The following is a 15,821-nucleotide window of genomic DNA, read 5'->3' as shown; positions in this document are numbered from 1 at the left end:
AAAGGGATAGGCTACCCACGCCAGTATTCTTGGGCTTCCCTTGTGGCTCCACTGGTAAAGAATCTGCCTGCAACACGAGACCTGGGTTTAATCCCTAGGTTGGGAAGATCCCTGGAGAAGGGAATGGCTACCCACTCCAGTGTTCTGGCCTGCAGAATTCCATGGACTGTGTAGTCCATGGGGGTCATAGTCAGACACGACTGACTGCCTTTCACTAATTGAAATATATTTGATTTACAATATGTTAATCTCTGCTATACAGCAAAGTGATTCAATTTACATATATGCATTCTTTTTCTAATATTCTTTTCCATTATGTTTTATCACATAATGTTGAACATAGTTTCCTGTGCTATACAGTAAACCTTGTTTATGCAAATATTATCATTTACTACATAAAATATATATAAATCTACTACAAAAAGTTAAAATTTACAAAAGCTTACAGACTGTACATGGTGTCTTTCACAGTCAAAAGAAATGTAAGCAAATGTAAAGATGCAGTATTAAATCATGATTGTATAGAGGATTTCCCTAGTGATTTAGTGGTTGAGACTCTGCCCTTCTAATGCAGGGTCTTGGGTTCGATCCCTAGTCAGGGAATTTAAGATTCCATGTGCCACCTGGTGTGGCCAAAAAATAAAAAATCCTAGCTGCATAACGTTAACTGTAGTACATACTATACTACTGTAATAACTTCATATCTGTGTTTTGTTACTATTTTGGTGAGCTCAAGTGTCGTGAGTATCTGCTTAAAATGTTCTCTGAGAAGTTTATCTCTCCCACTAAATTGTATATCAGCAAAAAGTGATCTCTTGGGTTCTCATGTATTTTTCATCATGTTTGGTGCAGTACCATACCTTATGACGACCTACCCAAAGTACACTAGTGATGAAAGCAGAAAAAAGTCATGACATTATAAGAAGCTGAATTGTTTGATATGTGCTATAGATTGAGATCTGCAGCTGTGGTTGTCTGCCATTTCAAGATAAATGAATCCAATGTACAGACTGTTGAGGGAAAAAAATGGAAATTCATGAAGCTATTGCTGCAACTACTCCAGTAGGCATAAAATCTTGTCCTTTTTATTAAATGTCTTTCTCATATTCAAAAGACAACTTTTATGTGGATGCAGGATTGCTGTAAGAAAGGTATACCTATTGACTTTAGCGTGATTTGAGAAAAAGTGAAGCCTTTATGTGACAAGTTGAAGCAAAAGGAAAGTGGAGAATCTAAAGCTGGACAATGTAATGCCTGCAAAGGATGGCTTGATAATTTTAGAAACAGGTTTGGCTTTAAAAATGTCAAGATAAAGGAGAAGCAGCTTCTGACCATGAGGCAGCAGATGGGTTCCTAGACTCCATTAAGAAAATTATTGATGGAAAAGGATATCAGCCTGAACAGGTTTATAATGTGGATAAAAAGTGCCCTATTCTAGGAAAAAAAAATGCCACCAAGGACATTTATTAGGAAGAGAAGCAGGCACCAGGATTTAAGGTAGGAAGGGATAGGCTTACCTCTACTGCTTTGTGCAAATACAGTATGATCAAAACTTCCCTGATCTATAATATAAGGCTTCTAACTTCCAAGGATGGAAAGGAAAAGATAGATACCAGTTGCTAGTCTTTTAGTTGTACAACAAGAAAGCCTGAACAGTGAGGATCGATTTTTGGATTAGTTCCATTAATGCGTTGTTACTGGAGTGAGGAAGTATCTTGCCAGTAATGGACAGCCTTTTAAAGTTCTTTTGATACTGGACTGTGCCCATGGCCACCCAGAACCCCATGAGTTTAACACTGAAGATGTCAAAGTGGTCTCATTGCCCAAAACATGTCTCTAATTCAGCTTCTAGATCAGGGGTTCATAAGGACTTTTTAGGCTCATTACACATGATATTCTATGGAAAGGAGTGTCGACACTATGGAAGAGAACCCCAGTAAAGAGAAAAGCCCGGAAGGATTACACTTACCGAAGATACCATCATTGTTATAGAAAAAGTTGATGCATCTTGTAAACGTGAAGTAAACTTACAATATTGATAAATACTGTACTGCACTTTAAATGTATTTTCTTTATGATTTCTTAGTAACATTTTGTTTTTACTAGCTTTATTGTAAAAATATAGTATATAACACATATGACATACAAAAATATGTGTTAACAACTCTGTTATTGGTGAGGCTTCCAGTCAATAGTAGGCTATCAGTAGTTAACTTGTTTGGCAGTCAAAAGTTATATGTAAGTTTTTTTACTGCATGAGGGGTCAGCACCCCTAACCTCCTCATTGTTCAAGGGTCAACTATACTTTGTTTTTATTCATATTCTGCTAATAAAAGAATAAATTAGTATAGCCATCATTAACAATTGGTTTGTAGTATCTACAAAAGCTAAACATACACCTTAGCAATTCTCCTCCTAGGTATGTATCCAACAAATATGTTTACCAAAAAATACATATAAAATATTAATAGCATAATTTATAATAGTCCAAGAAGCTGTAAACAGCTCAGACATTTATGAACAATAGAATAGATAAATAATTTGGGTTATTTCATTCCATTGATTACAGCAATGCAAAAAAAATAAGCTACTGCTAAGTGCAAAGCATGAGTGAATCTCACAGACATGATATTGAGTGAAAACAGCCGAACGCAAAAGAGAACATGCTGTATGATTCCCTTTATATAGAGTTCAAGTCAGAACAGTGGCTGCTTTTGTCAAGAGCTGATGATTGGAAAGGAATGTACAGTAGGCTTCTTCTGAGTGTTGATACTGTTGGTCTCAGTGTTGGTTATAAGGGATATACTATTGTGAAAACTCATCAAACTATATATTTAAGATTTACTACTTCATTATTTAGGCCTGGTGGCTCAGATGATAAAGCGTCTGTCTGCAATGCAGGAGACCCGGGTTCGATCCCTGGGGTGGGAAGATGCCCTGGAGAAGGAAATGGCACCCCACTCCAGTACTCTTGCCTGGAAAATCCCATGGATGGAGGAGCCTGGTAGGCTACAGTCCACAGGGTCCCAAAGAGTTGGACATGACTGAGCGACTTCACTTCATTATTTATCGTGCTTTATTTTGCCAAAAATGTTTCAGCACTGAGTGTCTAACTCACTGTTAGACACTCATTGCTTGTATTAAGTTGTTATAACTGTGGTTTCGGACTGTGAATTTTAAATCATTACTGTTGTTGTTGTTTGGTCACTAAGTCACGTCCAGTTGTTTGCGACCCCATGGCTTGCAGCATAGCAGGCTTCCCTGTCATAACGAGGCTCAAACTCATCTTTCTTAATCAAAATAGGAACCGTTACAATCTTGTTTGCCAATGAGAAGTTTTTTTATTCCTGTAGCGTAAAAATTTGTGCTTCGGGATCTGATGAACTCTTAGCATTTTCTGCCTCCTGCTGGTTGTGGAAGCATTTTCCCTGCCAAAGTTGTTGAGTTGCTTCAAGAAGTGGTAGTTGGTTGGCAAAAGGTCAAGTGAATATGGTGGATGAGGCAAAACTTCTTAGCCCAGTTTGTTCAACTTTTGAAGCGTTGGTTGTGCAACGTGTGTTTAGGCATTGTAGTAGAGAATTGGGCCCATTCTGTTGACCAATACTGGCTACAGATGTAGTTTTTGGTGCATCTCATCAACTTACTGAGCATTCTTCTCAGATGTAATGGCTTCATCAGGATTCAGAAAGCTGTGTGGATCAGATAGGGAGCAGACCACCACACAGTGACCATGGCCTTTTTTTGGTGCAAGTTTGGCTTTGGGAAGTGCTTGAGAGCTTCTAGGTCCAACCACTGAGCTCGTCATTACCAGTTGACATATAAAATCCACTTTTCATCGCATGTCACAATCCGATTGTGAAATGGTTCGTTGTTTTAGGAATAGAATAAGGGAAGACTACACTTCAAAATGATTTTTTGATTTGCAGTCAGCTCATGAGGTACCCACTTAGAGAGCTTTTTCACTTTTCCAATTTGCTTTAAATGCCAATCAGTCACGGAGAAGGCAATGGCAAGCCACTCCAGTACTCTTGCCTAGAAAATCCCATGGATGGAGGAGCCTGGTAGGCTGCAGTCCGTGGGATCACTAAGGGTCAGACACGACTGAGCGACTTCACTTTCACTTTTCGCTTTCACACATTGGAGAAGGAAATGGCAACCCACTCCAGTGTTCTTGCCTGGAGAATCCCAGGGACGGGGGAGCCTGGTGGGCTTCCGTCTATGGGGTCACACAGAGTCGGACACGACTGAAGTGACTCAGCAGCAGCAGCAGCAGCAGCCGATCAGTCATAGAGTAGTTGGGTTCTTTGGCAACTCCTCATGTAGTTATAGGAGGATCAGTTTTGATGATTACTCTCAGTTGGTCATTGTCAACTTCTGATGGCCAGGCGCTGCACTCCTCATCTTCAAGGCTCTTGTCTCTTTTGCAAAACTTCTTGAACCACCCTGCACTGAACATTCATTAGCAGTTCTTGGGCTAGATGCATTGTTAATGTTGCAAGTTGTCTCCGCTGCTTTACAACCCATTTTGAATGTGAATAAAACAATAACTCAAATTTGCTTTTTGTCTAACATCATTTCTATAGTCTAAAATAAATATCAACAGCAAGTAATGTCATTAGCAAAAAAACATAAAGCAAGAAATGCACATTAAAATGATGTGCAGCATAACCACATTTATTTAAGAATGTATTCTAATGTCATACAACAAAGTTCAACAATGTAAAAACCACAATTACGTTTGCACCAAACTAATATTTGTGTGCATTGCTGTTGGTTCTATAAATAAGTATATTCTTTGGATTCTTTTTGGAAAGCTATTTGACAGTATTTAGCAGGAGCCATACAAATGTCATTTTTTTTTGTCCAAATAATTTCATTCCTGTAATTTTTTAATCCTATGCATATAAATGAAAAGGAAAAAGCTGCACACATATATGGTTACTGCTCTTAGTTATAATAGAACATAAGGGGAAATTTACATATTCACTAGTAAGAGAATATGTTCATATTCAATAACAAGAGGATGATATTTCAATTTGGTGAACTGTTAAGCATCCATTAAACCATGCAGGTCACATCAGTTCAGTTCAGTTCAGTTCAATCGCTCAGTCATGTCCGACTCTCCGCGACCCCATGAATCACAGCACGCCAGGCCTCCCTGTCCATCACCAACCCCCAGAGTTCATTCAAACTCATGTCCACAGAGTCGGTGATGCCATCCAGCCATCTCATTCTCGGTCATAGCAATATGAAAAATTATGAAATGTCAAATGAGTATACTGTGTATACAGTTTTGTTAAAATTGTATGTGGAAAGTTTTAAAATAGAAAGGAACATGAAAAGGAAAATAACCACTGAAGGAGAGAAAAGGCATTTAATAGATTTTCTTTGACTATTAAAAAAAAATGTTAAAACAAAATCTTAGAGAATTTGCCACTTAAACTGAAAATGTCAGTAAATAGTACTAAGTTTATGCACATTAGTGACAAAAATTGAATGTTAATTTGTGCTGTTTTTCCTTGATATGAGAGGTATAACATATAATTTTTGAAGATTCTCACAGTGCCTTCCAGTTTTCAGTAAATATCTCAAAATAATTGCAGTGCAAGTATTTAAAATAAGATAATATAGGTCTGATCTTTATACCATTTATAGCTTTTGAAGTTATAAAGTTGTCCAAGGTTGGAAATTTACGTATTTTCCCCCTAATTTAAAGGGAATCATTGCAGCTTATCATTGCAGCTCATTTGCACAGGTTATCATTGCAGCTGTATTTGCAGTTTATTCATTTGATTTGATTTTAAGAGAAGAAATCAATTCTCATTATGTGTTCCAAACAGTGTTTCATTGGAGTTTTAATACAAAGCTTTAAAGAGGAGTGAACAATCTCCAAATCCGCTGACCAAGGACTGAGAGGAATGTGCAGAGCTCAGTAATGTGCATCTCGGGGAAGCATTGTGAACTTAACCTATTGGAGTTAAGATAGGGTTGGTTTGAAGGAAGAGTCTAGTTCTACTCTCTGTACCTTTGATGGCATCGATTTATTTAATAGTAGTGTTTGTGTATTAGTTGTATATTCCTGTTAATGTTCTGTGAGCCAAATTCATTTCAGTTCTATGGTCAATTGAAATATTTTAGGATGAATAATCTCTATGCGATGCAAAATCTGTTTTCCTCCCCCTTTCTCCTTTTTGAAAAATAATTTGACCTTTCTGTTCCAAGAATTTGTGGCAAACAAGATAACTTCTACTTTTAACTTGTGACCTGGAAGTAAAATGTTGTGTATATTAGTTTTGGAGAGCTCTCCTTCTTTGGGGGTTAATTTTATTTTCCATAGAGTTCTTTGATATTTACTGAAATCATATTATTTGTGTCTTAAAGCAGTTTTTACACATGTATATTGCTATTCTGAATTCATCAGTATTTAACTTATGTGTACATGCCATTTAAAGTAACAATGAGAGGAATAAAGTGACTTCATTTTGTATATATTATACCTAGAGATTTGGGTTCTTCAGAGCTTTTCTCTTGTGCCTTATACTGCATGTTGAGGCTATAATTAAGTAGCTCAGTTTGTTAGTATTTGTAAAATAAATACTCCAGTGTTACGTTTAGCAAATTTTTTTTTTTTAGTAAGTCTTCTCTCTCTCTTTTTTTAAAAATTCAGGCTCTGCTGGTTCTTCATCAGTTGGATAGCATTGATTTGTGGAATCCTGATGCTCCTGTAGAAACATTTTGGGAAATTAGGTATATGCACCCTTATATTTTAATTCAACTAAAATTTTTAATTTTTTTTGTCTTTAAATATTAACTCTATATACTTGGTTTATTAACTTTATTCACTTATACTGTCAGATGTTTTATGATTTTGTATTTTATTTGACTTGAAATTATTAGGTTATTTCTTATTTTAACTGTAAGAACATTGTCACAGCAAATTAGAAAATAAATTCTGAAAAATTGTGCTAAATTTCATTACCCAGCCATAAGTACTGTTATTTGGTATGTCTTCTGCCATTTCAGATTTTTATATGGTTAAACTGTGTTTTAAATTGATTTTTATCATTTATAAGCTTTGAGTGTTAAAGTTTTAATTAATAGTTCATTTCAGTTTTTTAATCTATAATCTCATGTTTTCAATAATACTGGTGTTTTTGATAACCATTTCTCTAAAATAAATCCTGGAAAGGAAGATAAAGCTTCTCTAAACTTTGTCCATTATTAGAGAGTACCATTCTTTTATCCTGACTTTATCTATATTAGGTTGTTTATTGGCAATGCTGATAACAATGAACGTTGTTTCTGCAGCTCACAAATGCTTTTTTACATTTGCAAGAAATTGACTAGTCATCAAATGCTTAGTAGCACAGAAATTCTCAAATGGTTGCGGGAAATTTTGATCTGCAGGAATAAATTTCTTCTTAAAAATAAGGTAAGCAAAATGACATCTTTTGAAATGAAGAATATTTGGAATGGTAATGAAAAGAGATTAAGGAAATGTTTATTAGCCAAATCAAGTCTTTATTCAGCTCCTCTCTCCTGCAAAGTCTTCAAGGGAAATGTACATGCAGGAGACAGTGGCTGAAAAATCAGCAGTTTAAGTAAAAATTATTTTGAGCCATTACCCTTAAAGCCACAATCCTGATAAAGTCTAGATGAGTTAAGTAGGATTCTGTGGGGCAGAAGGAAATGTCAACCCACTCCAGTGTTCTTGCCTGAAGAATCCCAGGGACTGGAGAGCCTGTTGGGCTGCCGTCAGTGGGGTCGCACAGAGTCGGACACGACTGAAGTGACTTAGCAGCAGCATGGGGCAGACCTAGGAGGAGTGGGGCCTCTATAACCAAAGAAGATTGAGAAACAACATTTGCTGTCTCTGCTCTCAAGTTCATACATAAGACTTGAATCCGATGTCTAGTCCAGAGAATGGTATCTATCTATATATATAAAGAAGCTGAAGGAAAGAGATTGAGGGCCATCAATCTAGGTTTATTTATATTTCTATGAGAAAGTTACTACCTCTTGAAGATATCAGAAGTCTTCTTCCTTAGGGTTGAGTGAAAAGTTTTGATTCTAAACTACTGAAGCCTGGTGACAAGATTTTGGGGTCTAGAGAAGAGCTTTAAGTTTCTTTTAACATAAAGTTTCTATAATCAGTCAATTAAAAAGTTCTGTTATGGCATAGTTGTGGGAGTACATGATTCAATAAATTTTTATCCATTTCTGGAATGGATAAAATCTATGGGAAATCTTAAATGTATCTAATGCATATACTTTTCAGTGTGCCATGCAGCTTGTTGAATTTTCTTTGTTTAGAAATGAGCTAATGGTGAGTTGGATTTATTCATATCTGGCTTACCTTCATCTGTTACTATAGGAGAATTTGGCATTATGCCAAAGATAAGGCATTATGCCAAAGATAAGGAGTGAGGTTGGACTTCAGTGTTTCATGCCCTTGCCTATAGTATAATTCTCCAGGGTGTAAGCATTAGTAATCCAGTAGTGAATCTTGTTGTCCTCTGGTCAGTGTAGTCACTCATACTTAGCATATATACCAGCGTTATTTCTGGTCCAGAGGAATTTAATCTCAAAAGAGTCAACTTCCCTTTATCCTGACCGTATCGTATAAGAGGAAATCTTTGTTGTTGTTAACTGACTAAAAAGTACATTATATTTTTCGTGTGGTAGATTTATGTTTTTGATGTTTAACTTGTGTCCATGTTAGACCTAGAAATCTTAATTTACATTTCTAGATCTGTTGATTCTGAGTATTTGAAGAGTGGAAAACTGAGAGGAGTTTCAGAGACATTGAGGAAACATTATTTGTACTACTGGATTTCTGAAGAATGTTTTTCAGTGTGAGAGGAGTAGGAATTGGCAAGAGGTTTTCCAGGATAATCTCAAATAGAAAGGCAACTCATATAAGTATTTATTTTTCTTGGCTATTAGTGCTTTGAAAAGGCTTACTTATTTTTCCTTTCTAGCAGGCAGATAGAAGTTCCTGTCACTTTCTCTTCCTTTATGGAGTAGGATGTGATGTTCCTTCAAGTGGAAATGCCAGTCAAATGTCCATGGATAATGATGAATTACTACGTACTTGTGCTCCTGGAACCTCTCTCAGGAAGGGGAAAGGAAATTCATCCATGGTAAGGGACTTCTTTTGTAGTTTTCTTGTGTCATCATCTGTGCTCTGTGCTTTTTTTCTGAATTAACTTGGGTAAATTTCAACTAGGTAATACAGCATAATAAGGAACTGCTTAGCTTCTAGTTTTGTTACTGCTCTTTGTGGACACTCAGGCAAGTTCCTAACTTATCTGTGTCTCAGTTCCTCAACTTTAAAAGGGGATAATAATTTCTGCTGCAGAATTATTGTGAGAATTAAGTGAGATTATGTGTAAATAGCACTAGATTGAGTATTTGACACTTATAAGCTATAATTGATAGCTATAATTATTATAACACTCTATCCCGTAAGAAAGATCATTTGTACCCCAGAAGTTTAAAAGTTCTATCAACTAAAAAAAGTACAGATTTACCAGGGAAAAAAGCATTTTGCTTAATGTTATGCATTAATTTTGCTTAATGTTATGCATTGATCATAATACTACTGAAAATGTCAGATCATTATAGAAGAATTTCTTTTGCGGATCAAAGCTTTTTTTAATCCCTATTTTACAATATAATCTTCAGTCAAAGGAAAACAACTACTCAACAGTGTGGTATTTTCTATTGGTCTTAACTGCAGAATTTGCATGTTCCTTTTATAAATGAGAATTTCTCTATTTTGTGTTTTGAGAATATGTTGTCCAGAGCCAAATATACCTTATACAGTCATGTTTAGTTCTTATTCATGTCCTTGTTTCAGTCATTTTGCAGTATGATTATTTAATTTCTTCCCTCTGGGTGGATAGAATTTCTTGTTACTTCCTCTTCTTTTATCATCTTTGAGTGACTGAGAAGTGCATTATATTTTTCATTGAGTAGATTTATACTGTGCATAAATCTTTTTCTTTGTGTTCATATTAGACTTAATCTATATTCATGGAATCTGAAAAAATTAAATAGATACTAGTATTCAGTTCAGTCGCTCAGTTGTGTCCGATTCTGCGACCCCATGAATCACAGCACACCAGGCCTCCCTGTCCATCACCAACTCCCAGAGTTCACTCAAATTATTACGTTGGTCCAAATAATTTGAATTCTCAAAATATCTTGACTGAATGAGGTGTAAAAATTCTGTCATGGTTAAAGGGGAAAAGCTCTTGTGGGTTATTGTATACAGACATCTATGGTACATAGCTTGTTGAATTATTGGATTTTGTAAATAAATTATGTAAGTTGCAAAGATTTACCTCCCTTTCTTGATCCCAGGATAGTGCAGCAGGGTGCAGTGGAACCCCACCAATATGCCGACAAGCCCAGACCAAACTAGAAGTGGCCCTGTACATGTTCCTGTGGAGCCCCGACACTGAAGCTGTTCTGGTTGCCATGTCCTGTTTTCGTCACCTCTGTGAGGAAGCAGATATCCGGTGTGGGGTAGATGAAGTGTCAGTACACAACTTCTTGCCCAACTATAACACATTCATGGAATTTGCCTCTGTTAGCAATATGATGTCAACAGGTAAATCATGCATAATTTTTTTTTTTACTCAGTCTACCTTGAATCACATACCTGATTACTCTAGGAACATAGGAATGTATTTAAGATCAATACTTCTTTAAGTTAACAGGGCTCATTCAAATACCTTTGGGCTTCCCTGGTGGCTCAAAGGTTAAAGCATCTGCCCCCAATGCGGGAGACCCGGGTTCGATCCCTGGGTCGGGAAGATCCCCTGGAGAAGGAAATGGTAACCCACTCCAGAATTCTTGCCTGGAGAATCCCATGGGCGGAGAAGCCTGGTAGGCTACAGTCCACGGGGTCGCATAGAGTCGGATACGACTGAGTGACGGAACGGAAGGTGAAAGTAAATAGTATTTGGAATAAGTTATTTTCTCACTGAATTTTTAATATGCCATATGCATTTGTTTAAAAACTGACAGTATAAATTGCTTTCAGTTATAGATTATACAATTACTCTGCCTGAGCTGTATATAGTGAAGTTTTAAAAGCATTAGCACATGTTATGAGTAAGTATAGGTAGAAATAGCTATTTTAGGCCAAGGACATTGTGGAGACCAAGTTAAATACCCCTTTCCTGTGAGGCTGGTAAAAGGAAGTGTGCAGCTTTACCATTTGAAGTATTCATTCCACTCCTCCTCCTCTGCCTTTTGGGTTTGGCTTGCCACATTCTCCACTGGCAAGCAGGGCTCTTAGTGCAATAGGCTAATTTGCTGTTGTCTTTGTTTAGGAAGAGCAGCACTTCAGAAAAGAGTGATGGCGCTACTACGGCGAATTGAGCATCCCACTGCAGGAAACACTGAGGTATGTCCTTGCTGCTAAGTCACTTCAGTCGTGTTGTCCTTAGCAACAGAAATATCCTTTCCAGGCCCCACCTGCCATTTTAGAAGCCTTGTGTTTTGTGCATATGACCAGGAATAGCTTTTGAAGCAAATCTAAGATGTGTGCATGTTATAAGTAGGATGTTATAATATATACCAAGTTTGAGACCTGTCTATTACTGGTTGATTTTTAGCCCTAGGTTTAAGGTTGCTTTCAAGTGGTAATTGCTTTCATTTTAGGCTTGGGAAGATACGCATGCAAAGTGGGAACAAGCTACAAAACTAATCCTCAACTACCCAAAAGCCAAAATGGAAGATGGCCAGGTAAGTTTGTGAAGTTGATTTTGTCTGTTGATTGATCTGCTAAACATATGTACTACATACACTTTAGTAGTATTTTGTGAGTGACTCTTAGTGTAATAAGTATGTAGATGTCTTAAGACTGATGGTTTAGGAAATGGCAACTCACTCCAGTATCCTTGCCTGAAAAATCCCATGGATGGAGGAGCCTGGTAGGCTACAGTCCATGGGGTCGCAAAGAGTCGGACACGACTGAGCGGCTTCACTTCAAACCTACACTAAAATGGTAGCCACTAGACACTAGTCAAATGAAAATTTCACTTATAATTAAATACAGTTAAAATTCAGTTTCTCTGTCACACAGTAGCCACGTGTGGAAATTGACTGCTATCTTGGACAGTACAGATATTAAATTTTTCCATCATTGCAGAAATACTGGACAGTGAGCTAGAGATGATTTATGATAGAGACCATTCCTTTTCCCTCTTTTCTTTCTCTTTTTCCTTGAGAGTATTGCACAGAATTTTCAGGAAAGGAGTGACAAAAGTAGAGAAAAAGAATTAAAATTGAAACACTAGGTCTTACTGTTTTATTAGGTATTCTAATTAAGGGATCTGGTGGCCAGAAGACTGAGCCATAGGTTAAATGAAATTTTAAAATTTGAATGTTTCACTCATCAACTGTTATCGTCTGTTATCCTGGAAATTAATAATTGATATTTCTGTATGTTTGATTTGTAATGATCATATTTTTCTCATTATTACACATTTAGAAAAATTCATTAGTTTCCCATTGTTTTTTTCTTGTCATACTTAATTAGAATAAGAAAAGTTACATTTTTGTGAAGCAAAAATCTGCACCTAATATCATTATCTGAAGAGGGACATGTGGCTTTAGAATGAAAGCTTTCTTTTTTTGTGGCTGTTTTGTTGAGATATAATTCACATACTGTAAAATTCACATGTTTAAAAATGTATAATTCAGTGGATTTTAATATATTCAAAGTTGTGTAGCCCCCACCACAATTTAATAAAAACCCATGCCCTTTAGCTGTCATTCCCTGACCTCCCTCTACACCTCTGCCCCTGGCCCTCAGCAGCTATTAAGCTACCTTCTGTCTGAGTAAACTTGCCAGTTCTGGACATTTCATATAAATAGCATAATGCAATGTGTGGTCACTAGTGATCAGTTTCTTTCACTTGGCATAATGCTTACAAGGTTTATTCATGTAAATCAAAGCTTTTAAAAAGAAATTCGATATTCTGTGTTGACAGTATTAGTCTATAATAAAAATATGTTAGTGGTGCCTTAAAAACGTATATGATAATCTTAAGTTTGGGTTTTTTTAGTTAAACTGGCTTTGCATCTTTCACATAGGTTTTTTAAATTATAGGATAACATACATTAAAAAATATGTGTAAATTGAAGTGACAGTGCAAAATATTAGGAGATGAACAAACTTGTGCAGTCAGCACCCCACATCAAGAAAGAAATCATTACCAGCTTCAATCATTTACCAGCATCCCAGAAGCTTTCATTGTGTTCCTTCCAGTCACTAACGACCGAGAGGACCTAACCGTTATCCTGACTGAATACAGCCATTTTCCTGTTTCTAAACGTATGTGAACGGAACAATGGAAGTATATTCTGATATCTGGCTTCTTTCACTCAACATAGTGTTTGTGAGATTCAGCCACACTATTCTGTGCAATTCTAGTTCATTTTTTGTTATTGTAATATATTTATTCAACAGTCCTGAATTTAATTTTTCCTTTCTGTACCTTTTTGGCATCAGACAGTTATACAAAGACTAGTTTTGTTTTTTTTTAATTTGTTTATTTTAATTGAAGGATATTACAATATTGTTATTTTGAATAGTGCTGCTATGAACATTCTTGAATGTGTCCTTTGCTGATCTTATAGATGTATTTCTGTAAGGCACACACTTACAGTAGAATTGCTGAGTCACAGGATATGTGATGCACCTATGGGAAATATAAACGGATATAATCACATTAAAAAATTGTCTGATAGTTTTACAAAAACTTTTAGAAGACAGCTAACATTTTAAAATGAACTGCTACAACTAAAGATCCCGTTTCCCGCAACTAAAGATCCTGTCGTGAAGATCAGAAATACCTCGTGCCGAAACACAACTAAGACCCAGCGCAGCCAGATAAATAAAGTGAACTGTCACAGTATCTATGTAAATGATCAAATATCACCTAACCATTAAGAGCTTTCCTCTTGAAGAATGTATAACAAGTGGGGCAATGGGTCCACTAAAAGGGGTCTATGAATGGTTTCTTACGCTTGCATGAGGGCTTCCCAGATGGCAGTGGTAAAGAATCCACCTACCAGTGAAGGAGACATAAAAGATGCCAGTTCAGTCCCTGAGTCCAGAAGATCCCCTGCAGAAGGAAATGGTAACCTGCTCCAGTATTCTTGCCTGGAAAATTCCATGGACAGAAGAGCCTGGTGGGCTACAGTCCATGGGGTCACAAAGAGTCAGACGTGACTCAGCACACACATGCCTGCATGAACAAGCAGTTTTTTCATTGAAATTCATCAAATTATAACCCTTTAAAGACCAGAAGTAGGAAATAAAATATTGTACATACTTTGTCTAATTCAATTAGTAAAAAATACTTTGAAGCACTTAAATGTTCAGTAAAATTAGACATTTATATCAAGCCTGGGGAGAGCTAAGCTGAAAATATATATAATATGGTGTAATATATTCAGTTAATAAGTGAATTCTTTGTGTCAGAGAATGGAACAACATTATCAAAGCAGTGTTAGACAAAGGAAACATGAAAATGAATCAGTGGAACAATTAAAGATCAAGAAACTTGAGCCCCAATAAGAAGTACGTAAATATACAGAAGAATTCAACCTAGAGAAAAAAATACTAACCTAGTTCTTTATGCAGTATAAAAGTTAAGGTACAAAAGATTCCTCAGATGAAAGAACAGTAGTTATCAAAATGTTGTATTACCTTCATTTTAATGTCACATTAATATTTTGCTTCATATATACATATATCAGTTCAGTTCAGTTCAGTCGCTCAGTCGTGTCTGACTCTCCGCGACCCCATGAATCACAGCACGCCAGGCCTCCCTGTCCATCACCAACTCCCGGAGTACACTCAAACTCATGTCCACAGAGTCGGTGATGCCATCCAGCCATCTCATTCTCGGTCGTCCCCTTCTCCTCCCGCCCCCAACCTTTCCCAGCATCAGAGTCTTTTCCAGTGAGTCAACTCATCGCATGAGGTGGCCAAAGTATTGCAGTTTCAGCTTGAGCATCAGTCCCTCCAATGAACATCCAGGATTGATCTCCTTTAGAATGGACTGGTTGGATCTCCTTGCAGTATAAGGGACTCTCAAGAGTCTTCTCCAACACCACAGTTCAAAAGCATCCATTCTTCGGCGATCAGCTTTCTTCACAGTCCAACTCTCACATCCATACATGACCACGGGAAAAACCATTGCCTTGACTAGATGGACCTTGGTTGGCAAAGTAATGTCTCTGCTTTTTAATATACTATCAAGGTTGGTCATAACTTTCCTTCCAAGGAGCAAGCGTCTTTTAATTTCCTGGCTGCAGTCAGCATCTGCAGTGATTTTGAAGCCCAAAAAAATAAAGTCTGACACTGTTTCCACTATTTTTCCATCTATATATACATATATACTGTGACACAATGTAAGAACGTTTAACTGTAGTTTGGAAACAGAATAGTCACTACTGTGTTCCTGGAGTCAAGAAGAAAATAAATATTACTGTTACTCCATTATTTCTGTTGGAGATGATCTGATAAAAAAAAAAGTGTCAAAAAGTGCTGTTTATAAACAAGACGGTGATAAAATATGAGCCCTGTAAGGGAAATTGTTAAATGTAATATGAAAATCACAATTACAATAAAATAGGTTGATAATGGCACATTAAATGCTATGAATTAACTCCTAGTTGAAGAGTACACAAACTGTACTTTGACTATTGCATAAAAATTTTTAAAATTACTATTTACCTGTTGTTTCCTAAATTTTTGAGCAACCTTCAGTGAATCTCATTTAGATCTGTCT

The 15,821-nt window shown here is 36.6% G+C and overlaps 1 protein-coding gene across 9 annotated transcripts in view; it reads left to right on the top strand.

Moving 5' to 3' along the window:
• The window catches only part of NF1 (neurofibromin 1), a 252,176-nt gene that overhangs the window by 106,211 nt on the left and 130,144 nt on the right, over positions 1–15,821 (top strand). For 8 of the 9 annotated variants that reach the window (XM_088828700.1, XM_055401461.2, XM_088828696.1 and 5 more), the window contains 6 exons: positions 6,668–6,747; positions 7,309–7,432; positions 8,982–9,143; positions 10,369–10,618; positions 11,346–11,419; positions 11,677–11,760. In XM_088828700.1, coding sequence (XP_088684826.1) covers positions 6,668–6,747; positions 7,309–7,432; positions 8,982–9,143; positions 10,369–10,618; positions 11,346–11,419; positions 11,677–11,760 — 774 coding nt within the window. The remainder of the gene's footprint in view (positions 1–6,667; positions 6,748–7,308; positions 7,433–8,981; positions 9,144–10,368; positions 10,619–11,345; positions 11,420–11,676; positions 11,761–15,821) is intronic. The other variant, XM_088828697.1, reaches the window with a different exon arrangement.

The sequence above is a fragment of the Moschus berezovskii genome, chromosome 20, assembly GCF_049115385.1.
Source record: "Moschus berezovskii isolate FMDL1 chromosome 20, NW_MosBer_1.0, whole genome shotgun sequence".
Lineage (NCBI taxonomy): Eukaryota > Metazoa > Chordata > Mammalia > Artiodactyla > Moschidae > Moschus > Moschus berezovskii.
Note: the sequence above shows the minus strand (reverse complement) of the source record. Positions and strands in the feature narration are given on the sequence as shown.